The 25,691-nt window shown below is 33.9% G+C and overlaps 3 protein-coding genes across 5 annotated transcripts in view; 1 reads left to right on the top strand and 2 right to left on the bottom strand.

The window, feature by feature from the left end:
* Window positions 1-25,691, bottom strand: part of LOC142339330 (transmembrane protease serine 11G-like) — a 528,023-nt gene that overhangs the window by 104,151 nt on the left and 398,181 nt on the right. The window lies entirely within an intron of this gene.
* Window positions 1-25,691, bottom strand: part of LOC142339327 (ubiquinone biosynthesis protein COQ4 homolog, mitochondrial-like) — a 549,842-nt gene that overhangs the window by 388,162 nt on the left and 135,989 nt on the right. The gene's annotated exons all lie outside the window — the stretch shown is intronic.
* Window positions 2,071-24,573, top strand: LOC142339319 (uncharacterized). Of its 2 annotated transcripts, XM_075389272.1 has the most exons (6): window positions 2,071-2,388; window positions 2,985-3,189; window positions 18,643-18,845; window positions 19,258-19,281; window positions 23,395-23,442; window positions 24,211-24,573. In XM_075389272.1, exons 1-6 carry the CDS (start codon window positions 2,241-2,243, stop codon window positions 24,309-24,311), a joined length of 729 nt encoding a protein of 242 aa, XP_075245387.1. In that variant the 5' UTR covers window positions 2,071-2,240; the 3' UTR covers window positions 24,312-24,573. The 2 variants fall into 2 exon arrangements, with proteins under 2 accessions (XP_075245387.1, XP_075245388.1); XM_075389273.1 differs by lacking the exon at window positions 23,395-23,442 and having other exon boundaries at window positions 2,079-2,388; window positions 24,211-24,563.

The raw sequence follows: 25,691 nt of genomic DNA, 5'->3' as shown, positions 1-25,691 counted from the left end.
ATTGGTTTGAAATAGATTTGTTTCTTGGGGGTGAATAGATAACTGAGGAATCAAGATTCAAAAAAAAATCTGAAAAATTTTGAGAAAAGGCAGGAAAACAGGAAAATTAATTGAACTCTTGTTTGTAATCTTGACCGCTGTTTCTCTTTCTATACCACTCGTACATCTTTTTTATAACTCTACTGATGAACTGTACACGCTGTCTCCGCTTTACAAGGGCAATGTCATCATTTAAACATAACTGATGAAAATGCAAAATTGAAAACCTAGTGTTTTTCCCGCACCTCTAAAATTATCTCTCCTATTCACGGCTTAATAATTTGTTGAACAATTTGAGTTTAGAACGACAGATGTTTAGATACCTGTCAAACCGCATTTCCGTGAGAAACTTAGACCTGTCTCGCTTTCACAATGAGCAAAATCGGAACGCTATTGCATACTTTCCCTTTAGCAAGTGTTTCATTATCAGGCTTGACACAAAATATCGAAAATTAACTGGAAGAGGGGAGATATTGGAACTTTTTTGCGATAAGATTACAAGAGTAATCATTATGGTTAATTTATAATTTTGTTTCTCTTTTGGTTCCATCTATTTGTCAAATGAAAAGGAAAATAAGGTATCGAGCTCATACACTCATAAAATGAGCAGTGGTCTAGTGTTGCGCTCAAAAGATAATCGGGGAGGCAATTTCAATCACTGTCAAAATTTTTATGGGTAGAAATGATTCGGAGCCCACAGGTTTTCCAACTCGCGACTTCCTAAATAGCAGCCATTCATCTTACCAATCACGCTGCAAGTGCTTTCTTACAGCATCTCTCAGAATTGGTTTTAGCTTCTCAAATTTTATTCGGATAGAGCAAATGAGATCACGCAAACATTAGGTTAAAAATGTCGGCTGAAAGCCAAGATTGTTCTAGAACAAAACCGTCAAAACTACCACGCCAAGAATTTGCAATGAAAAATCAGACATTTTAAAAACGCAAATCAGCACAGAAAAAGTAATACGACTAAAGTCAGTTGTGAGAGTTCTGGCGTTCGTTCAATTTCGTTTCATCTTTGTCGTCCAAGGACAATTTCCAAATTGAGGAAAAATCTTGATGCGCGTAATACGTTAGGAGTCAAAAACCATCGGACCCTCCAAAGAAAGCTTTCAAACCCTACACCATATTACACCCGACTTCTTTCCTGTTGTCCACTCGAACCTCAACCTCTGATTCCAAACTCAGCGAACAAGCCACCCACTGCACTGCTTTAAACATGCTTCTTGATGGCTTTTCAATTGCTCTTAAACATCGTTCACAGAGTTCAGAGGCCCCTTAAAGGTGTATTTTTCTGTTTGCGTTAAAGGTGGTCCCTTATCATGTCTTACGTTTAATATAGGATTCTGTACCCGGGCGTAGTATCAAGTGAAATTTATTTGGATTTTCTATTGAACTTCTATTAAAACTAAGCAATGCCAAACTGAATAACCAAAATATAAAAAAAAACTTTCAAGGCTCTTCGAAATAATTTTTTGTAAAACCTTGTTTGCTCTCGGTTTCTCTAATTTATCGTTGTGGCTCGTTTTGATGCGAAAAGTTTCAAAACTTGCATCAGCTGGAGCATCCATCGCGAAAGATTAAAAAATCGCAAATAAATAACCTACAAAGCCATTTTGATCATTTGGGTTCAACCAAAAACAGGCAGCAAAAATTTATCATGAGCTAAATTCACTTAAAAAACCAACGCACAATTTATATTTCTTAGCAACTCTACTTAATGTTACCGCACTGAAGTAAAACGTTTTTTTAGCAGCACTCCAAGTTCTGTGATCAGTTTGCTATCTCTAGCTGCTGTGCTTTTATTGCAACACTAATCAACTATGATGAAACAAAAACCCTACTCCTTAAACCTTGACCCTCAAAGCACCGTTTGTTTTCCAAGTGCCACCGTTTTCTTGTCCAATTTGTCCCCGTTTCTATCAAAATCAGTTGTTTGAACTTCGAAAGGACATCATTGCAAGAAAATAGACTACAAATAGACACAGTGAGTCTCGAGAGCTAGACCTACGCATCAATATTGGTTTTCGTGCTCTGATATGCCGTTAGAAGACTATGTATTCTTTCATGATTCGGAACACAACCGTACCCTGAATTTATTGGTTGCTATTCGGTAACACATGTGCTCTAATATTCACAATTACCTGCTACGAAAATAGCAACCAGTTGACTTTCTGGGACTAAAGACCACTAATGCAACTATGTTTTCTGTACTGACTGCTTTTGTTCTCATATTCTTAACTTTGGATGTGTTGGACTCCACAGACTATTCAGAACTCCTATCACAGATTGAGACAAATCCTTCTCCCCCACCCCCACCTCACTCTCCGTCCCTGGACGAAATTCCAGGTGAGTTATCAGCCAAAACCTGCCGAAATCGGTGAGTCTGATAACCTTTGGGGGTTTTCTCATTATCCCCCCCCCCCCCCCAGCTTAGTGGTTAATTACATCTATAGCCCCCAATCCAAAGGAAAATATATAATGGGGGCGGGGTATAATTTCATGGGGGCTATAATGGGAAAGCTGGGAATTTAGACTACTCATTACATTGCTCTGGAGGCTTTTTAAATGATAAGAGGACGGACAGGGAGGGGTACTCGAAATAAATGAAGCTATACGAAAAGCAATTATGGCTTCCTTTGAAACATATATTCCACGTTTGAAGACTCCATTTTTCAATGTTTCGATTAATATTTCTTTAACGTTCTTACAGTCAGTAAGGTGGTCGATACCATCTCCATTATCATTTTCGCTGCATACTATTCCAACTCTTCGTAAATTACTAATCCCCCCATACACACTAACATTCGAGAAATGTTGGCTAAACATTCACAACTTTATAACTTCTGTGGACAATAAGGAAACAAGTTACATCAATACAACACTTACACCAACCAGTGTCCATAATTTCATATTATCGACAAGTAGATTGTTCTGTGCCTCAGGTGCATCAACATGCGCTGACCCTTGCCCGACACTGAATGACCAAACCAAAGTAGACACATGTCGTAAGTTGTCACCATCCAATAAAAATGGGCATGGCTTCGACTGTCTGGATACTCAGGCGCCTTTCAACCTCAGAGGTTGTCTTTTATACACTGCTCTCACTCCAGAAGGAAACTCAATTCTTCAAGGAAGATGCATAGATCAGTAAGTTACCCAATTCTCATTTAACCTGATTGTCCAATTCTCTTGCCCATAAAGAGTATTAACGCAGATTTGAGCACCAAGCAAATATTTCTATTAAAGGGAAGTTGCAAAACGAAAATAATAAGTTTGAAAAATACAATGCTTCAAAGCTAGAAACATAAATGGGTCAATTTCTCGAACATAAGGCTGAGTTGTAAAAGTTGTGTTAGAAGTTGGAACGAAATAAACAAAATGAAGCAGTGGAAAATGTAAGTACAAGTGACAATGTAAGGATCATACTTCCCGGCGTATGTTTTTGGTCTTCGCACAAAATTTTTTTAGAAGACAGCCGGTAAATACAAATGAAGTTACAGGTTCCACAGGATTTTGAACAATGCGGTATCCGTTTTTCAGGAAGTCCCATGAAATGTTTCAGCACAAGCGAGCGGTTCATAAGCATTGCAAAGAGTTAAAAAGGTCAAAGTTCAAAATTAAGACATGCAAAAAATCTTTTAAAATTTTAACCTAATGACTATAGTCAGTCCCATAAAGTTGCAACGCTATCGAACGTTTCAAAGGTCAAAGTTCAAATTTAAAACATGTAGATATCTAGCAAAACACTGCCCATTTGCATGCCCCGAGCTTTTCGAACGTTCGCTTGCGTTGTAACTTTATGGGACTTACTATAGCGTGTCCCATAAAGTTGAAATAAGCGAACGTTTCAAAAACCACAGATTAGAGTTCAAAGGTCAAGAGTTGAAATTAAAAACATGTAGAAAAAATTGATGGATGAAAACTTAATGGAGAAACATTGACATTCAAATGAGCACATTGATGCTCAATTGCACGTTTTTGGCGTTTTTCGAACGTTCGCTTATTTCAACTTTATGGGACAGACTATATATTTGAATGTTTGGTGTTTTTGAACGTTTGTGTTGCAACTTTATATAAGACAATATTATTACTTTATATTATAACTAACAATCATTTGACCTTGGCGTGAATTCTGAACTGATTTCTACCCGAGCCATGAGCTCATTCGCGCTCGCTCACTTCATTTCAGCCCCATAAAGTTGCAACGTTAGCGAACGTTCGGAAAACTCTTGACATGCAAATGGACAACAAAATGCTGATCTATCTCTGCATGCTTTAATGTTGAACTTTGACCTTTGGAACGTTCGATAGCGTGGCAACTTTATGTGACTGACTTTAGTATGACCCATTAGGTTGAAAGGATAGAACATTCGAAAGTCGCCAAAACATGCAATTGAGCGATATGTACAGTGTTTTTGAAACGTTTGATTATTTCAACTTTGTGGGACACGCTGCATAAAAGGATCACATAACCTACTAGATAAAACCGAATGCGGTTAACTTCTTAATATTTTGTTAGAAAAGGAGTCAAGCCAGAGTTCTGTTAGCAGAAGGAAAACTATCATTAGCACTGGCGCAGCGTTTATAGTCTGTCCCATAAAGTTGAAATAGGCGAACGTTCGAAAAACACCAAAAAACGTGCAATTGATCATCAATGTGGTCATTAGAATGTCGAACGTGTTTCCTATTCAGCTTTCATTCATCAATTTTTTCTACATGTTTTAAAATCTAACTAACCTGTGGCTTTTGAAACAATCGCTTATTTCAGCTTTATGGGACCCGCTATAAAATGCAGCAATGCAATTGATAATGCAAATTTTCTTAAACCCATCGACTTTCTCAAACCAACAACTAAACTAATTTTTCCCATCAACTTGCTTAAACCAACAACTAATTTTTCAGGGAAAACTTTTGATGCTCGTCTGCAATAAAATATCAGATGTTGAACATCAGTGTTTATAGTAAGAAAAAAATTTTGCCAAGCATGAGAACGTTTCGAACCGTCTAGAAAGAGTTCAGAGGTCAAAATTTAATTTTGCAAACTGAAGAATCAGAATGTTCGGCATTTTGCACGTCTGGAGGTTTTCAACCATCTGTACGCGTTGAAATTTTTTGAGACAGCCTTTTAAATGGCAAGTTGTGCCAGTCAAAGCAGCGCGTGTTAAAATAATCGAAAATTTCAAAAAACTACTTTAAAGTTAAAATTTAAAAAATAGAGAAAAAGATGAAAATGAAAAAAGAGCGGACATTCACGTTACCATATTGATAGTCCGTTGAATGTAAGTTCATTGAACGTTGGATTAATCCAACTGTGGAAGGGGGAGGGGCTTCGGCCATTGCGATCTAAACACATCGCTGAAATTTAAAGAAGTTACAAACGCTTGAAACATTTGCTAATCAGAGAGAAGTGATCTAGGTATAGAGTCGTTGGGCACAAGTCATGTATAGGTGTAAATTTGAATAAAAATAGCTTAGCAAATTTTTGCACAAAAACTGTTTAGATTGCCAGCAGCTTTTTTGTATTTGAAATCGGATAGTTGAATACAACTTAAAAATATAATTTCCTGTACTTTATGTGTAGAGAACACGTTTCTAGTAATGTAAATTCAGTAAGATAATGTTAAGTTCAGTTTTTTTATCGGAGAGTTACTATTTTACACGTGTTATTTGGACGAAGTCAAGTTCCCAATTTTTGGCGGGAAGAGTTTCAACTTTTCTAATATTGGCTTTGGCCATCTTGAATTGATGCATCATCAACAGGCTCCGGGGAGAGGAAACCCATAAATTAAACCAAAGAAGGGGTGAATGATGTACCCAAGAGAACAGAGAGTAGCTCGCGTTTCCTAGATTTCCGTTCCAAAAAATGAGCAAAACAACGGTTAATCAGCCAAAACACGTGCGAGACCGGCAACCGGGCGGACGTACGTACCGTAAGCCGTTTTTACCTTGACAACGCGTACAGATCCATGTTTTCAAGGAGACGTTTCCACAATTCGTCCCAGAGGCCATATCCCACGCGGAGTGAGGTCTTTGAGAATCCACACCAGGTCATTGACTTTCAACGAATCACCCTGTTCGGACCATTTGCTTCGTTTCGTTAAAGTAGGAAGGTACTCTTTAACTAGGCGTCTCCAGACGTGGTTCATAAGCTGCTGCACGTTTTTCCACGACTTGAAGGATGCTGGCATGGTTGATGAAAAGTCTCCTGGTGACAGTGAATTGTAAGGTCTCTGCACCAGAAAATGATTTGGGGTGATGGGTCCTTCATTGTCTGGTACGTCAGCCACATGTGTAATTGGTCGAGAGTTCAGCATGCTTTCGGTCTCAACCATGATGGTGTGGAAAACATCTGATGTAAGCCTTTTGCTCCCTAGAATGATCAAAATGATCTGTCTAGCATTTTGTGTCATGGCCTTCTCTAAGTGACTACTGAAACCTATATTTTCCAAAATAAAATGTCACAGTTAAGATTTTGATTTTTTTTAGGTATATTAAAAAAATGTCGTCAAAGAACACCCGTTGTCATAGAATACCCATTGTCATAGAATACCCATTGTCGTAGAACACCAACAAGACAGAATTCCGCCAACAATTAAATCTTTTAGAATTCCAGTAACTGTGTAAATTAGAATTCAACCACCAAACTGTTATCAATAAACTCAAATTATATTCAATAGAGCGGGTGGAAAAAAGGGGGTGCTTCTGAGCAAGAAAAATATGTTTATCAGAAGGATTGCAAAAAAATTCGCACAGAAAATCACCAAAAAAATTTGTACTCTATGTGTAGAGAACACATTTCTAGTAATGTAAATTCAGTAAGATAATGTTAAGTTCAGTCTCTTTTATCGGAGAGATACTATTTTACACGTGTTTTTTGGACGAAGTCAAGTTCCCACTTTTTTGGCGGGAAGATTTTCAACTTTTCTAATTTTGGCTTTGGCCATCTTGAATTGATGCATCATCAACATTTCCTATTTTTAGACAAATTAATGGTTCAAACTATATATTCGTGGTTATTTGACTCTGATTTAAAAACAAAAATGTTTGCGGAAATGCAAAGCCGTTTGTAAATGGAGAGAGAAAGCACGGTTGGAAATTATTTCAACCTGGTTTTATAAGTTTTATAAAACCATAAATAGTTAATATTTCATCAACTGCACGGTACCATAATTCATTCTGACTCTGACATCACATTCGCATTTAGGGCTCAAAAATGCTTCTGGTAATCTTAAGAGTATCACTCGTTTACCCAAAAAACTTCGAAAACTTTTGATACTAGGGAAAAGGTTAAATCAATTTTGAAATCTTAAAAATCTAACAATAAATTGAACTGTTACTGAAAATTTTCCCCTTTTCAAAAACGATTGCGTTAAAATGTATTTGTCACTTCACGCACTATTTCTTGCGCACAACCAAATGACGCTGTTTGTTAGAAAGCTTTCGATCTTCGCTAGTATATATAATTGATAGTTTAAAAGGGTGGTACATTAAAATTAAAAATTCAAATTCTCGGTTTTATCGGTTGTTTTGTTTCAGTCAAACCGCTTTTTCATCGAGGCCAGGGTTTAAATCTGCATCTGGTAATTGTAAGAACATTACTTGTTTATCCAAAAAAACTTCGAAAACTTTTGATAGTAGGGAAAAAGTTATATCAATTCTGAAATCTTAAAAATCTAAGAGAAAAATAAACTGTTACTGAAATTTTTCCCCTTTTCAAAAACGATTACGTTAAAATGTGTTTGTTACTTCACGCGCTATTTCTTGCGCACAGCCAAATGACGCCGTTTTTTAGAAAGCTTTAGGTCTTCGCTAGTATATATGCCCGATAGTTTAAAAGGGTGGTACATTCAAATTAAAAATTCAAATTCTCAGTTTTATCGATTATTTTTTTTCAGTCAAACCGCTTTTTCATCAAGGCCAGGGTTAAAATCTGCATCTTGTAATTGTAAGAACATTACTTGTTTACCCAAAAAAAATTTCGAAAATTTTTTATTGTAGGGAAAAAGTTATATCAATTCTGAAATCTTAAAAATCTAACAATAAAATAAACTAATACTGAAAATTTTCCCCTTTTCAAAAACGATTGCGTTAAAATGTGTTTGTCACTTCACGCACTATTTCTTGCGCACAACCAAATGACGCTGTTTTTTAGAATGCTTTAGGTCTTCGCTAGTATATATACTTGATAGTTTAAAAGGGTGGTACATTAAAATTAAAAATTCAAATTCTCAGTTTTATCGGTTATTGTTTTGTTTCAGTCAAACCGCTTTTTCATCAAGGCCAGGGTTAAAATCTGCATCTGGTAATTGTAAGAACATTACTTGTTTACCCAAAAAACTTCGAAAACTTTGGTAGAAGGAAAAATGTTATATCAATATTGAAATCTTAAAAATCTAACAATAAAATAAACTGTTACTGAAAATTTTCCCCTTTTCAAAAACGATTGCGTTAAAATGTGTTTGTCACTTCACGCGCTACTTCTTGCGCACAACCAAATGACGCCGTTTTTTAGAAAGATTAAGGTCTTCGCTAGTATATATGCCCGATAGTTTAAAAGGGTGGTACATTCAAATTAAAAATTCAAATTCTCAGATTCATCGATTATTTTTTTTCAGTCAAACCGCTTTTTCATCAAGGCCAGGGTTAAAATCTGCATCTTGTAATTGTAAGAACATTACTTGTTTACCCAAAAAAAATTTCGAAAACTTTTGATAGTAGGGAAAAAGTTATATCATTTCTGAAATCTTAAAAATCTAACAATAAAATAAACTGTTACTGAAAATTTTCCCCTTTTCAAAAACGATTGCGTTAAAATGTATTTGTCACTTCACGCACTATTTCTTGCGCACAACCAAATGACGCTGTTTTTTAGAAAGCTTTAGGTCTTCGCTATCATATATACTTGATAGTTTAAAAGGGTGGTACATTAAAATTAAAAATTCAAATTAGCAGTTTTATCGGTTTCTGTTTTGTTTCAGTCAAACCGCTTTTTCATAAAAGCCAGTGTTTAAATCTGCGTCTGGTAATTGTAAGAACATTACTTGTTTACCCAAAACAACTTCGAAAACTCTGGATAGAAGGGAAAAACTTATATCAATTCTGAAATCTTAAAAATCTAAAAATAAAATAAACTGTTACTGAAAATTTTCCCCTTTTCAAAAACGATTGCGTTAAAATCTGTTTGTCACTTCACGCGCTACTTCTTGCGCACAACCAAATGACGCCGGTTTTTAGAAAGCTTCAGGTCTTTGCTAGTATATATACTTGATAGTTTAAAAGGGGTGGTACATTCATATTAAAAGTTCAAATTCTCAGTTTTATCGATTATTGTTTCAGTCAAACCGCTCATTCATCAAGGCCAGGGCTAAAATCTAAATCTGGTAAATATAAGGATGTTACTCGTTTATTAAAAAAAACTTTGAAAACTTTTGATAGTAGGGAAAAGATTATATCACTTTTGAAATCTTAAAAATCTAACAATAAATTAAACTGATACTGAAAGTTTCCCCTTTTCAAAAACGATTGCGTTAAAAGGTGTTTGTCACATCACGCGCTATTTCTTGCGCACAACCAAATGACGTTGTTTTTTAGAAAGCTTTAGGTCTTCGCTAGTATATATGCCCGATAGTTTAAAAGGGTGGTACATTCAAATTAAAAATTCAAAATCTCAGTTTTATCGATTATTTTTTTTTCAGTCAAACCGCTTTTTCATCAAGGCCAGGGTTAAAATCTGCATCTGGTAATTGTAAGAACATTACTTGTTTAACCAAAAAACTTCGAAAACTCTGGATAGTAGGGAAAAAGTTATATCAATTCTGAAATCTTAAAAATCTAAAAATAAAATAAACTGTTACTGAAAATTTTCCCCTTTTCAAAAACGATTGCGTTAAAATCTGTTTGTCACTTCACGCGCTACTTCCTGCGCACAACCAAATGACGCCGGTTTTTAGAAAGCTTCAGGTCTTCGCTAGTATATATACTTGATAGTTTAAAAGGGGTGGTACATTCAAATTAAAAATTCAAATTCTCAGTTTTATCGATTATTGTTTCAGTCAAACCGCTCTTTCATCAAGGCCAGGGCTAAAATCTGCATCTGGTAAATATAAGGATGTTACTCGTTTATTTAAAAAAAACTTTGAAAACTTTTGATAGTAGGGAAAAGATTATATCACTTTTGAAATCTTAAAAATCTAACAATAAATTAAACTGATACTGAAAGTTTCCCCTTTTCAAAAACGATTGCGTTAAAAGGTGTTTGTCACATCACGCGCTATTTCTTGCGCACAACCAAATGACGTTGTTTTTTAGAAAGCTTTAGGTCTTCGCTAGTATATATGCCCGATAGTTTAAAATGGTGGTACATTCAAATTAAAAATTCAAAATCTCAGTTTTATCGATTATTTTTTTTCAGTCAAACCGCTTTTTCATCAAGGCCAGGGTTAAAATCTGCATCTGGTAATTGTAAGAACATTACATGATTACCCAAAAAAACTTCGAAAACTTTTGATAGTAGGGAAAAAGTTATATCAATTCTGAAATCTTAAAAATCTAACAGTAAAATAAACTGTTACTGAAAATTTTCCCCTTTTCAAAAATGATTGCGTTAAAATGTGTTTGTCACTTCACGCACTATTTCTTGCGCACAACCAAATGACGCTGTTTTTTAGAAAGCTTTAGGTCTTCGCTAGTATGTATACTTGATAGTTTAAAAGGGTGGTACATTAAAATTAAAAATTCAAATTCTCAGTTTTATCGGTTATTGTTTTGTTTCAGTCAAACCGCTCTTTCATCAAGGCCAGGGTTAAAATCTGCATCTGGTAATTATAAGGATGTTACTCGATGATTATAAAAACTTCGAAAACTTTTGATAGTAGGGAAATAGTTATATCAATTCTGAAATCTTAAAAATCTAACAATAAATTAAACTGTTACTGAAAATTTTACCCTTTTCAAAAACGATTGCGTTAAAATGTGTTTGTCACTTCACACGCTATTTCTTGCGCACAACCAAATGACGCTGTTTTTTAGAAAGCTTCAGGTCTTCCCTAGTATATATACTTGATAGTTTAAAAGGGGTGGTACATTCAAATTAAAAATTCAAAATCCCAGTTTTATCGATTATTGTTTCAGTCAAACCGCTCTTTCATCAAGGCCAGGGCTAAAATCTGCATCTGGTAAATATAAGGATGTTACTCGTTTATTAAAAAAAAACTTTGAAAACTTTTGATAGTAGGGAAAAGATTATATCACTTTTGAAATCTTAAAAATCAAACAATAAATTAAACTGATACAGAAAGTTTCCCCTTTTCAAAAACGATTGCGTTAAAAGGTGTTTGTCACATCACGCGCTATTTCTTGCGCACAACCAAATGACGTTGTTTTTTAGAAAGCTTTAGGTCTTCGCTAGTATATATGCCCGATAGTTTAAAAGGGTGGTACATTCAAATTAAAAATTCAAAATCTCAGTTTTATCGATTATTTTTTTTCAGTCAAACCGCTTTTTCATCAAGGCCAGGGTTAAAATCTGCATCTGGTAATTGTAAGAACATTACATGTTTACCCAAAAAAACTTCGAAAACTTTTGATAGTAGGGAAAAAGTTATATCAATTCTGAAATCTTAAAAATCTAACAGTAAAATAAACTGTTACTGAAAATTTTCCCCTTTTCAAAAACGATTGCGTTAAAATGTGTTTGTCACTTCACGCACTATTTCCTGCGCACAACCTAATGACGCTGTTTTTTAGAAAGCTTTAGGTCTTCGCTAGTATATATACTTGATAGTTTAAAAGGGTGGTACATTCAAATTAAAAATTCAAATTCTCAGTTTTATCGATTAATGTTTCAGTCAAACCGCTCTTTCATCAAGGCCAGGGTTAAAATCTGCATCTGCTAAAAATAAGGATGTTACTAGTTTATTAAAAAAAACTTTGAAAACTTTTGATAGTAGGGAAAAGATTATATCACTTTTGAAATCTTAAAAATCTAACAATAAATTAAACTGTTACTGAAAGTTTCCCCTTTTCAAAAACGATTGCGTTAAAATGTGTTTGTCACATCACGCGCTATTTCTTGCGCACAACCAAATGACGTTGTTTTTTAGAAAACTTTAGGTCTTCGCTAGTAAATATGCCCGATAGTTTAAAAGGGTGGTACATTCAAATTAAAAAATCAAATTCTCAGTTTTATCGATTATTTTTTTTCAGTCAAACCGCTTTTTCATCAAGGCCAGGGTTAAAATCTGCATCTGGTAATTGTAAGAACATTACATGTTTACCCAAAAAAACTTCGAAAACTTTTGATAGTAGGGAAAAAGTTATATCAATTCTGAAATCTTAAAAATCTAACAGTAAAATAAACTGTTACTGAAAATTTTCCCCTTTTCAAAAACGATTGCGTTAAAATGTGTTTGTCACTTCACGCACTATTTCTTGCGCACAACCAAATGACGCTGTTTTTTAGAAAGCTTTAGGTCTTCGCTAGTATATATACTTGATAGTTTAAAAGGGTGGTACATTCAAATTAAAAATTCAAATTCTCAGTTTTATCGATTAATGTTTCAGTCAAACCGCTCTTTCATCAAGGCCAGGGTTAAAATCTGCATCTGCTAAAAATAAGGATGTTACTCGTTTATTAAAAAAACTTTGAAAACTTTTGATAGTAGGGAAAAGATTATATCACTTTTGAAATCTTAAAAATCTAACAATAAATTAAACTGTTACTGAAAGTTTCCCCTTTTCAAAAACGATTGCGTTAAAATGTGTTTGTCACTTCACGCGCTATTTCTTGCGCACAACCAAATGACGTTGTTTTTTAGAAAGCTTTAGGTCTTCGCTAGTAAATATGCCCGATAGTTTAAAAGGGTGGTACATTCAAATTAAAAAATCAAATTCTCAGTTTTATCGATTATTTTTTTTTCAGTCAAACCGCTTTTTCATCAAGGCCAGGGTTAAAATCTGCATCTGGTAATTGTAAGAACATTACATGTTTACCCAAAAAAACTTCGAAAACTTTTGATAGTAGGGAAAAAGTTATATCAATTCTGAAATCTTAAAAATCTAACAGTAAAATAAACTGTTACTGAAAATTTTCCCTTTTTCAAAAACGATTGCGTTAAAATGTGTTTGTCACTTCACGCACTATTTCTTGCGCACAACCAAATGACGCTGTTTTTTAGAAAGCTTTAGGTCTTCGCTAGTATATATACTTGATAGTTTAAAAGGGTGGTACAATCAAATTAAAAATTCAAATTCTCAGTTTTATCGATTAATGTTTCAGTCAAACCGCTCTTTCATCAAGGCCAGGGTTAAAATCTGCATCTGCTAAAAATAAGGATGTTACTCGTTTATTAAAAAAAACTTTGAAAACTTTTGATAGTAGGGAAAAGATTATATCACTTTTGAAATCTTAAAAATCTAACAATAAATTAAACTGTTACTGAAAGTTTCCCCTTTTCAAAAACGATTGCGTTAAAATGTGTTTGTCACATCACGCGCTATTTCTGGCGCACAACCAAATGACGTTGTTTTTTAGAAAGCTTTAGGTCTTCGCTAGTAAATATGCCCGATAGTTTAAAAGGGTGGTACATTCAAATTAAAAAATCAAATTCTCAGTTTTATCGATTATTTTTTTTTCAGTCAAACCGCTTTTTCATCAAGGCCAGGGTTAAAATCTGCATCTGGTAATTGTAAGAACATTTCTTGTTTACGCAAAAAAACTTCGAAAACTTTTGATAGTAGGGAAAAAGTTATATCAATTCTGAAATCTTAAAAATCTAACAATAAAATAAACTTTTACTGAAAATTTTGCCCTTTTCAAAAACGATTGCGTTAAAATGTGTTTGTCACTTCACGCACTATTTCTTGCGCACAACCAAATGACGCTGTTTTTTAGAAAGCTTTAGGTCTTCGCTAGTATATATACTTGATAGTTTAAAAGGGTGGTACACTAAAATTAAAAATTCAAATTCTCAGTTTTATCGGTTATTGTTTTCTTTCAGTCAAACCGCTTTTTCATCAAGGCCAGGGTTTAAATCTGCATCTGGTAATTGTAAGAATTTTACTTGTTTACCCAAAAAAACTTCGAAAGCTTTTGATACTAGAGAAAAGGTGATATCAATTTTGAAATCTTAAAAATCTAACAATAAATTACTGTTACTGAAAGTTTTCGCCTTTTCAAAAAACGATTGCATTAAAATGTGTTTGTCACTTCACGCACTATTTTTTGCGCACAACCAAATGACGCTGTTTTTTAGAAAGCTTTAGGTCTTCGCTAGTATATACTTGATAGCTTAAAAGATGGTACAGTCAAACTAAAAATTCAAATTCTCAGTTTTTTTTATTGTCTCAGTCAAACCGCTTTTTCATTAAGGCCAGGGTTAACATCTGCATCTGGTAAAAATAAGAATATTACTCGTTCACCCAGAAAAACTTCGAAAACTTTTGATACTAGGTAAAGGTTATATCAATTCTGAAATCTTAAAAATCTAACAATAAAATAAACTGTTACTGAAAATTTTCCCCTTTTCAAAAACGATTGCATCAAAATGTTTTTGTCACTTCACGCGCCATTTCGTGCGCACAACCAAATGACGCTGTTTTTTGAAAGCTTCAGGTCCTCGCTAGTATATATACTTGATAGTTTAAAAGGGTGGTACATTCAAATTGAAAATTCAATTTCTCAGTTTTGTCGATTTTTGTTTTGTTTCAGTCAAACCGCTTTTTCATCGAGGCCAGCGTTAAAATCTGAATCTGGTAGTTGTAAGAACTTTACTCGTTTACCCAAAAAAAACTTCAAAAACTTTTGGTAGTAGGGAAAAGGTTATATCAATTTTGAAATCTTTAAAATCTAACAATAAATTAAACTGTTACTAGAAATTTTCCCCTTTTCAAAAACAATTTCGTTAAAAAGTGTTTGTCACTTCACGCACTATTTCTTGCGCAAAACCAAATGACGCTGTTTTTTAGAAAGCTTTAGGTCTTCGCTAGTATATATACTTGATATTTTAAAAGTGTGGTACATTCAAATTTAAAATTCAAATTCTCAGTTTTATCGATTATTGTTTCAGTCAAACCGCTTTTTCATCAAGGCCAGGCTTAAAATCTGCATGTGGTAAATATAAGGATGTTACTCGTTTACCCAAAAAAAACTTTGAAAGTTTTTGATAGTAGGGAAAAGGTTATATCACTTTTGAAATCTTAAAAATCTAACAATAAATAAACTGTTACTGAAAATTTTCCCCTTTTCAAAAACGATTGCGTTAAAATGTGTTTGTCACTTCACACGCTATTTCTTGCGCACAACCAAATGACGCTGTTTTTTAGAAAGCTTTAGGTATTCGCTAGTATATATACTTGATAGTTTAAAAGGGTGGTACATTCAAATTGAAAATTCAAATTCTCAGTTTTATCGATTATTGTTTCAGTCAAACCGCTCTTTCATCAAGGCCAGGGTTAAAAACTGCATCTGGTAAATATAAGAATGTTTCTCGTTTATTAAAAAAAACTTCAAAAACTTTTGGTAGTAGGGAAAAGGTTATATCAATTTTGAAATCTTTAAAATCTAACAATAAATTAAACAGTTACTAGAAATTTTCCCCTTTTCAAAAACGATTGCGTTAAAATGTGTTTGTTACTTCACGCGCTACTTCTTGCGCACAACCAAATGACGCTGTTTTTTAGAAAGCTTTAGGTATTCGCTAGTATATATACTTGATATTTTAAAAGGGTGGTACATTCAAATTAAAAATTCAAATTCTCAGTTTTATCGATTATTGTTTCAGTCAAACCGCTCTTTCATCAAGGCCAGGGTTAAAATCTGCATCTGGTAACTATAAGGATGTTACTCGATGATTAAAAAAAAATTTAAAAACTTTTGATAGTAGGGAAAAGATTATATCACTTTTGAAATCTTAAAAATCTAACAATAAATTAAACTGTTACTGAAAATTTCCCCTTTTCAAAAACGATTGCATTAAAATGTGTTTGTCACATCACGCGCTATTTCTGGCGCACAACCAAATGACGTTGTTTTTAGAAAGCTTTAGGTCTTCGCTAGTATATATGCCCGATAGTTTAAAAGGGTGGTACATTCAAATTAAAAATTCAAATTCTCAGTTTTATCGATTATTTTTTTTCAGTCAAACCGCTTTTTCATCAAGGCCAGGGTTAAAATCTGCATCTGGTAATTGTAGGAACATTACTTGTTTACCCAAAAAAACTTCGAAAACTTTTGATAGTAGGGAAAAAGTTATATCAAATCTGAAATCTTAAAAATCTAACAATAAAATAAACTGTTACTGAAAATTTTCCCCTTTTCAAAAACGATTGCGTTAAAATGTGTTTGTCACTTCACGCGCTATTTCTTGCGCACAACCAAATGACGCTGTTTTTTAGAAAGCTTTAGGTATTCGCTAGTATATATACTTGATATTTTAAAAGGGTGGTACATTCAAATTAAAAATTCAAATTCTCAGTTTTATCGATTATTGTTTCAGTCAAACCGCTCTTTCATCAAGGCCAGGGTTAAAATCTGCATCTGGTAACTATAAGGATGTTACTCGATGATTAAAAAAAATTTAAAAACTTTTGATAGTAGGGAAAAGATTATATCACTTTTGAAATCTTAAAAATCTAACAATAAATTAAACCGTTACTGAAAATTTTCCCCTTTTCAAAAACGATTGCGTTAAAATGTGTTTGTCACTTCACGCGCTACTTCTTGCGCACAACCAGATGACGCTGTTTTTTAGAAAGCTTTAAGTCCTCGCTAGCATATATACATGATAGTTTAAATGGGTGGTACATTCAAATTAAAAATTCAACTTCTCAGTTTTATCGAATATTGTTTCAGTCAAATCGCGTTTTCATCAAGGCCAGGGTTAAAATCTACTTCTGGTAAATGTAACAATTTTACTCGTTTACCCAAAAAAACTTTGAAAACTTTTGATAGTAGGGAAAAGGTTATATCAATTTTGAAATCTTAAAAATCTAACAAAAAATTAAACTGTTTCTGAAAATTTTCCCCTTTTCAAAAACGATTGCGTTAAAATGTGTTTGTCACTTCACGCGCTACTTCTTGCGCAAAACCAAATGACGCTGTTTTTTAGAAAACTTTAGGTCCTCACTAGCATATATACATGATAGTTTAAATGGGTGGTACATTCAAATTAAAAATTCAAATTCTCAGTTTTATCGATTATTGTTTCAGTCAAACCGTTTTTTCATCGAGGCCAGAAATCAGTCTGTGAACAGTTTGAATTAATTAAATGTCTTCTGCAGATAATTGTTCAAAGCTTGATTTGTCCTACGCCTAAATTTTTTTGCTGCATCTTAAAGTAACAGTAACATAGCCGGCAGATTGCCGAAAAATAGCCACCGCTGACCGCTCTGACCTATAATGAGATTGAAAACGTAAGAGACGGGTGAAAAGAAAAATTGACGACAACCCAAATTTTTTTTTCTAAAAATACTCTAATTTGTTCTGCAGTTTCATAAGGTTCAATATGTGTTGTGAATTCAGCATCCAAATTGGAGGATAATAAGCTGAATACTAATACCAATTAGCAGTATGCTCTAAAAACCTTGAGATAATTTAATGCATTAAACCTTTGAACCTCCAATTTTAGCGACCGGACTTTATTGGTTTATCAAATTTCTATTGATTTCGATTTTCATCTGGAACGTATTTGCGTACTATTGCTGAATATTTTCTGGATTCCGTTCAGTTGACACTGTAAGTGATGTAAGACACAAATGAAATCTTGGTTTATGTGAAACCAAAAATGGAAAAAGAATACATACTGAACGGCAAAATTAAGTTAACAACCCCTAATTATACGAAGTAAAAACTCAGTTTCTGAGCAAGTTAAAATTACTTTTTGAAAACAATTGAAAATATCGAGTTTTTTACACTATTGATCCTCTATACTAGTCTTCTCGTCTATCTATCAATCTCAGATAAAACTCACTAAGTATAGCAGGACAAGCCCTGAATTAAAATTCAAAGAATTGACTAAACAAAAAATCAAGAAACTATACCTAGAAATGACTACAAACGGATTTGGAAAACCATTTAGAAAAAAAAGCGATATAAAACTCAAAAAACAGTTTGAAACCGAAGTCAAATTGCCAAAGAGCTGTGAACAAAGGAAACGATTTTTTGTTCAAACACCTTTTTTGCTCTCTTAAATTTGAAATTGGAGTTTGAAATTTTAACCCCGCAAAACAAATAATTTTTTGGCTCAACTTTGCTCGGCGTGACTTCAAAAACAATGAAATTTTTTTGTGACCAGATCTTTAAAAAACAGCGCCCCAATACAATTCAAATTTTTTGAATCGTAAGAAAATCATAAACAATAGCTTTGAGAGGCTGACGACGGCTATTAATAACATAAGATGGTTGGAATTTTATATGTTAACTCATATTGTAATGCCGATCCCACTTGTTACACTTGAACATACTTCTCCAGTATTCTCCAGTATAAATGTTCAAAGTTTATTTTGTCTGGCACGTATTAAGGACAAAAAGGACCAATTTCGACCGGGAATGGGCAGCTAAATTTTCAGGAAACGAAGCGATCAATGCTTGTGTTCGTTGCATAGGTGCTCAGCCGACGTGGGAATTGGAACAGATAGTGTGAAAAGTGTGAGAACGTTTTGCGACACTGTAGAAGAGACACTGGTTAAGTCGGGCTCCAAAGTGACACAATGTGGTTACAGCTGTTGCAACTTGACTTCAATTGATACTTGTATTGACAAGTATCGAGGAACAGTTCCTGTAACTATTGCAAGGGAGGCCACACACAGTAAGCAAGTCAAATTGCGCTGTAGAAAAAAGTTAATTAATTGTTCCCATATCCCAGTTATAGCAACAATTTGCATGCAACACAACGGACAAATGCAACTTTGCTAAACTTAATTTAATCTCAATTCATAGGACCACCACATTGAGGAACTCATTAAATAGGGCTGAGCTAATGTCAGAATCGAGGCAATTTTAAAGAGTTAATAACAGAATCGAGGCGACTTTTTTATTGCGTACAGTTTAGCGCTGAACTCGTTGATATCGTTATTTTGAAAACAACTATATGTTCAAATTTTTGACATATCTCAAGAATTGACAGTGAAAGCGGTGAAAATTGTATTGAAGATTTTCTAGACAAAATTTTACTTAAAATTAGGACTATCGATGCATATAATAACGCGGATTAGTTTCAGGTGATGGCTCTTCAAATGGAACAAGTGAGTACACTAAAATAAAATGCTCACAACGATGTTCAACAACATTAAATCACAGAGATAACGAGTGCCTATACACTCAACATTGAAGGGAACGTTTAATGAAAAGCAGATTAAGTAGATATAGAGAAAGTGATTAATCTAAATTTGCTTCTCTCAATCAACCTGATGCTTTCTAATATATGTTTTTTCTCATTCCTGAAGAGGTCAAATTTTCTCGCAGCAATTTTTCACCAGGATAGGTGCACGCTACGGCTTTTAATTTCTCTCGAACGACAATTGAATCAATTTTCGTAGTCGAGTGAGCGTTTTTATGCCAAGCATTTTTATGCTGGATTGATTTGACTTATCGAGCTGCTTTTTCATACTTGTCACCTTGAGTTTTGCGTAATCTAAATTGCCTTCTCATTCACAAGATTAAGCGGTTATAAACTCAATAGTCGGCAATTCATTAATAAATGTCAAAAGAAACCTGGGCCAAGATAATAACAGCACTTTAGGTTCACTAGGGATTTTTTGCCCCAACCTCGCTATTACCCCAAGAAATGTGAGTTCTAATTTTTTAGCTTTTGAGTAGGGTTTAAAAACATTAAACTTAAATTATATTTTTAATTGCTCTCAAACAAAGTCTGTAGCAATTATATGAGCTCTCTTGTCTTATTATAATGCGATTTTTCGCATGACCCAATTTTTCCTACCCATTTGACTTTTTCTCAATATTTTTGTAATTTAACAAAAAGGATAATTATGAAAACCCAAACACAAGTGAAATTTTAAATAAAGTTTTATCCCTTTAAAAATGGACGAAAAAAGCGCGGCTTGTATTTACTCCAACCGTGTTTAATTGCTCTTCAGGAAGTCGGGGTTCAAATTCTATTGTTGGCTGATGTTTTTTGTACCCATGAAGAAAAATTTATCGAGTCCACATCCCCCGAATCAAATTGCGCCGCCTGCCATTCGAGAGCAGTTTTTCCGGCGTTACTCGGTCTATGTTTTAAAACTTTTACAAAAACCAACAATATTAGTATTTGATCAACCTTACAGTAATATAATTGATTTGGCCCTGTTGCCACATTCACGTGTAGGGTTAGAATCTGCATCTGGTAATTAAAAAATTTTTACTGGTTTAACCAAAAAATTAATGTTTTTGAAACTTTGGAAAATTTTTGATTGTTTTTTTCCGTCAACTGTGTCAAAAAAACTACAAAACAATCTTCTGCTAGAAATCTGCCACTTCTGTATAAAGGTACGAAAAAGATAAATATATCAAGTTGTAAATCCTTAAACCTAACAATAATTTAAACGCTAATTTACAAAGTTTACCCATTCCAAAAAGATTGCCTTGAAGTGTTTTCTAGAGCTATTTCTTTCGCACAATGAATTTACGTTAAATTTTGAAAAAACTATAGGTCTTTGCGTGCATCTATGGTTGTTAAAATAAATGTATGTTACATTTAATGCAAATAATTGATTCCTCTGTTTTTATCAAAAATCGCTTAAGTTTAACAGCTCTTTTAATACGGCCAGAAATCAGTCCGTGAACAGTTTGAAGTATTTAAATGTCTTTAGGCTCTTTTTCTTTGCTTGATTGGTTCATTGCTTGAACCTTTTTTTGCTGTGTTTTAAAGTATCATCACCAGCAGAGTGAAGGAAAAAAGCCGCCGCTGACCCCACTGAAGAGTATATTGAAAGTGAATCAGTATGAAACAAATGAAGGGAAAAAACGACAACCCAATTGTTTTAAAAGTGTCAAAAAGTGTTCTACCTTGGTCTGCAGTTTCAAAAAATTCGGTAAATTTTTTGCATTTACCCTCTAAATATGAAAAAAATAAGCTTAACACTGATACCAATAAGCACTATAAAACAAAAAAAAACTTAGGAAACTTGGTAACTTAATGCACTGTCTTTAAACATTAAACCTAGGCACCGGAATTATTATTTTATTCAGTTTCTATGGATGTCACTCTTTACCTGAAACTTATTTAAGCGATTTTGCTGAATATGTTCCAAACTCCTCCCAGTTCAGCGACCGGGACTTTATTGGTTTGTCAAGTTTCAATTGATTAAGACTTTTTTATCTGGAATGTATTTGCGTAATATTGGTGAAAGTATTCTAAATTCAATTCATTTGAAACTGTAATTGAGTTGAGACACACATGACGATTTCGAATTATGTAAAACCAAAACGGAAAATGGATATATAAAACATGATGAACGGCAAAAGTAACTTAGCACCCCCTATTTTTACAAAGTAACAATTCAGATTTTGAGAAAGTAAAAACCATCTTTTGAAAACAATTTTTACACCGTTGATCCCTTACACTAGCCCTCACGCTTACTTAAAAAAATTCAGACAAAAATGCGTCTACGAATATTAAAACAGTAGACCTAGAAATGAAGAGAAAAAGATTTGGAAAAACGTTTAGAAAAAACTATCTAAAAACACAAAAACAGTTTACAGCAATTTCAATTTGCCAAAAAAACAGAGAAGAACCAGAGAAACAAAGAAAACCAGAGTACAAATTGTGCAAGAGAACAAAAAACGATTTTTTTTGTTCAAACTTTTTCCTATACTTTAAAATGGTGTTAAAAATTCTACGCCCCAACAACTCAACTTTTCGCTCCTTTTTCTGCTTAGGCGTGACTTCAAAAATAGTGAAAATGTGTCAAGACATCATTAAAACAGACAGCGCAGTAAAAAAATTCAAATTCTTTGATTTCAAGGAAAAAGAGAATGTTTAATTAACAGCCTTTGAGAGACTGACGACAGCGGTTAATAGGAAAAGATGGTTTGGAACTCTATATGAATACTCATTTTGTAATACCAATCCCACTTGTTGTATTTAAACACCTCTGCAGTGTAAATGTTCTATAATTTCTTTGTGCCGCATTAAGGACAAAAAGTACTTAGTTGATTTTCCTATTTTGATTTTTTTGCAACACATTCGTTTTCCAGTTTGTAGATTTTTTTTCATTTTGTTACCTTTTTGTATATTTCAGTGTCAACGTTTTGGTCTTGAAGACATTGTCAAAAAAATACAAAAATACGTCAAATTTTTCATAGAAGTTTTTCATTACTTGAGATTTTGAGCTTGAGTTGCGAAAATTTTTTTAGCTTGCATCTTTTACTGAGCATTGGAACCAACTAAAAGTTGTTTTTGATGGCATAAGCTTCTAGTCAATTTTTCGCTCACACTTTCTTCCTAGGCGTGACTTCAAGAAAAATGTGTCCACAGATTTTTAAAAAAGACAGCGCCGTGATACAAATCAAATTCTTTGGGTTGAAAGAAAAGGATAATGTTTAGTTAAAAGCATTTGAGTGGCGGACGACGGCTGTTTTCACTTCGTTACCTTTTTTTTAGATTTCAGTGTCATCGTGTTGGTCGTTGGTCTTGAAGAAATTGACAAAGAAAAACTTCAACATTTATTATGAATTGTGCAACGCCAAATTTTTTGAAGAAGTTTTCCATTACTTTTGTTGAGATTACATGAGATTTTATTGAGCTCGAGAGGCCAGACTTTTTTTCAACTTGCATCTCTTTTATTGTGCATTGTTACCAACAAAATAGTGTTTTTGATGACATAAGTTTCTAGTCCATAGAGAACAGATCAAAATATTTTATTTATTGTTATAATGCTTTCAGAAAGTCGTCAGGTGCACGTAGCTTTTTGGTACGACAGTGTATATCCATATGAAAAGGCAATCCATTTAACACTCAAACAATGAGAAAACTTTCGTGGGTGCAAAACTTTGTGCAGAGATGGATCAGAATATTATATGTGCATTCATAATTTGAATTCTGAAGTGCTTAAAAAGCTGAATTTAAAATGTTGATAGGCCTTCAAGAAAGCATTTGAGTCCCTTCGAAATTTTCACAAATTAAATTAAATTTTTCGGTTTTTCTGCGAGATTTAAATTTAATTATTGATTGTTGAAGTAGGATTTTTTCTCACAGTTCATAGATTGTTTTGTTGTTTTCATATATTGTTTTCATGCAAAATTGTTTTTATGTTTTATATGCTGAGAAAACAGAGGACTATCCAGAAATCAATTGACATTAATATCATTAATATAAAAATATGGATTGTTGTGTAAACTACTACCGAGTTGTTTAGATGGCCTAACTGTGGTTCATGTTAAACAACGCCCCTTTTCCTCATCAAGTTAGTGTATCACGATTCAAAAATGTTCAACCAGTTGAAACGCTATTTTCAATATTTAAACTCAACCTCATCCGCAATATTAACTGCAAAATAATACTCTTCGCCACAATTTTTAATGTTGGTAGAGGGCATTTACTTTGACACCAATGAAAGCTTTAAAAAGTATAAAAAATGAGTTAACTCGACGTATAAAAAAGGGGCATTCAACCCAACTCAAACAACAGAATGACAGATATCTCTTCTCCCGAAACTTCATATTGCTGTCCGTTTATTATGCTTTTTCTAGACACATGCCAAAATATCATTTGCTTAATGCACTTTACCAACTCTCAATTCTACCCACAGATCTCAGATCGAAATGACCACTCACCGGCAAATGTCCCCACTTTTAAACGACCCTGGTGTCTGTAGTACCCTCTCGGACTTACGTGTCATTACACTTCAGAACTGAATCATGAATTTTCCATTACATCTTCCAGAATGCACAGAACATTTACTCTTTTAAACTTTTGCCTGCCTATGTAATTCTAGCTAGCGCAGAACTACTCGCTTGCTCTCGAAAATGATTTTCTTAGAGGTCATTGCAGTCTGGGACCTCAGCCTGGGTAGTGAAATTTTATTTTCAATGGTAAAGCCATTCTTGTACTTGGTCAAAACCAGATAGTTGGAGACTAAGCACAAGATGGAAAGTTAGCCTGCAATTATTTTAAGCTTAACGCTCGAAGTTAGCAAGAAACGCAATTTTACGTCAATTAGTTCACATTTTAGGTACAAGAACATCAGGTGGGGAATCCACGTCCTCTCACAAATTGACTTCCTTCATCCATTTGCTGCTACTGCTGACTATGCAATGTTGTCGCTATATATGAGAAGGAATCTGATACCAACCTTCTACAGCCTAAATAACTATTTACGAAAATTCTTATGCATCTACGAGTAATTCAAGTTATTCTCAACGTTGCCTTTATCTCGACGTCCCCTACATTGCAGTATTCTTTTTACCGTTTTGAGATCCGTAACACGGTGTTAAAAATTAGATTTTATTTAAGATAGAAAATGAGCACCTAATTGATCAAATTTCAGACTATTTTAGGGAGAATCAAATTTAACGTTAAATTTCAGTCTGAATGAAGAAATCATTTAGATTCCTATTAATCCATGACATTCCGATCACGCGCATGTTTGGCATTATTGAATCGAAAACGAGTTGCAACCAATGCAGTTATGGGTCATCTCTTAATCCGTATAAGAATAAAATACCGTAGAACGCTAAGGCTGGAAAATGCTTATTTCTATTTTGAAGTCTTATTTCAGTCCTCACCGATTCTTTTATTAATTCCTCTCAAGCGAAGTTTGAAGCAATTATTAAAACGGGTGTATTTATGCAAACCTTTTGCGTGACATTTTCAAGCTTGAATCATCTTTGAGTGATCTAAGTTGCTCTCATTATGAAATGAAGTTTGTTGGTAAAATAAAAGCGAACGTGAGCGACCAAAACTCAAAGGCATTGTATTGTGGCTTAGGGGTAAATATGTCAGACTGACATTCTGGAGTTCCTGGGTTCAAACCCCTGTGGGCAAATTTTTTCCACCCATAAAAGATTTCTAAGCTACACCCTGTCAAATTAAATTGCACCCCGCCTGTCGTTCGAGAGCAATTCCTCTGACGCTCGTCGGCTTATGTTTTTAGTTGAACCAAGACTGCACTAGAGTCAACTTTACCATAATTTTGTTTGCTTCAGCCCTAACCTGCCAAAATTTATAAGTAACTTCATTTTGAAGCAGGTGTGATTTTTAACAAACAAAACAATTGTCAAGTAAAGACTACTCTATCGCGATCTTAATTGGACTAAAATAAAAGAATCAAAGAAGAAGAAAATTGAACCTTATGAACGACTGGCAAGGCAAACCATTTAGAAGAGCTCATAGCCTTTACAATTAATATGGTGCAGGACCTTGACTGGGCAGGTTTTCGAGGCAGGTTTTCTTCCTCTCGGAAGATAGTTGGTAAGATTAACCTCTACGCTACACGTGCTATGTACGGTAAACGCTCACAGTCAATTCTATTTTAGCAACACTTAATTTCTGAAAATTTTGCATAAGACAGGTTCACAATAATTACTTCAAACTTCGTTCGAGAGCAAGTAATAATTCTACAAAATTACATCGCATTTTTCCTCGATCTCTACATAAACAACCTTACTGCTCAAAGATAGTGTTTAGGGTGAGGCACCCAGTGTACTAATTACC

Source organism: Convolutriloba macropyga, chromosome 5 (genome assembly GCF_964194025.1).
Source record: "Convolutriloba macropyga chromosome 5, txConMacr16.3, whole genome shotgun sequence".
NCBI classification, from domain to species: domain Eukaryota; kingdom Metazoa; phylum Xenacoelomorpha; order Acoela; family Convolutidae; genus Convolutriloba; species Convolutriloba macropyga.
This window is presented reverse-complemented; position numbering and strand designations above follow the sequence as displayed.

What these genes read in the sequence shown, in the direction of transcription:
- LOC142339319 (XM_075389272.1), top strand. Translation starts at nt 2,241, where the DNA reads ATGTTTTCTGTACTGACTGCTTTTGTTCTCATATTCTTAACTTTGGAT. An exon ending in GTCCCTGGACGAAATTCCAG is followed by an intron (nt 2,389 to 2,984) that starts GTGAGTTATCAG and finishes TCTGTGCCTCAG; the next exon opens with GTGCATCAACATGCGCTGAC. An exon ending in TGGCTCTTCAAATGGAACAA is followed by an intron (nt 19,282 to 23,394) that starts GTGAGTACACTA and finishes CGAGTTGTTTAG; the next exon opens with ATGGCCTAACTGTGGTTCAT.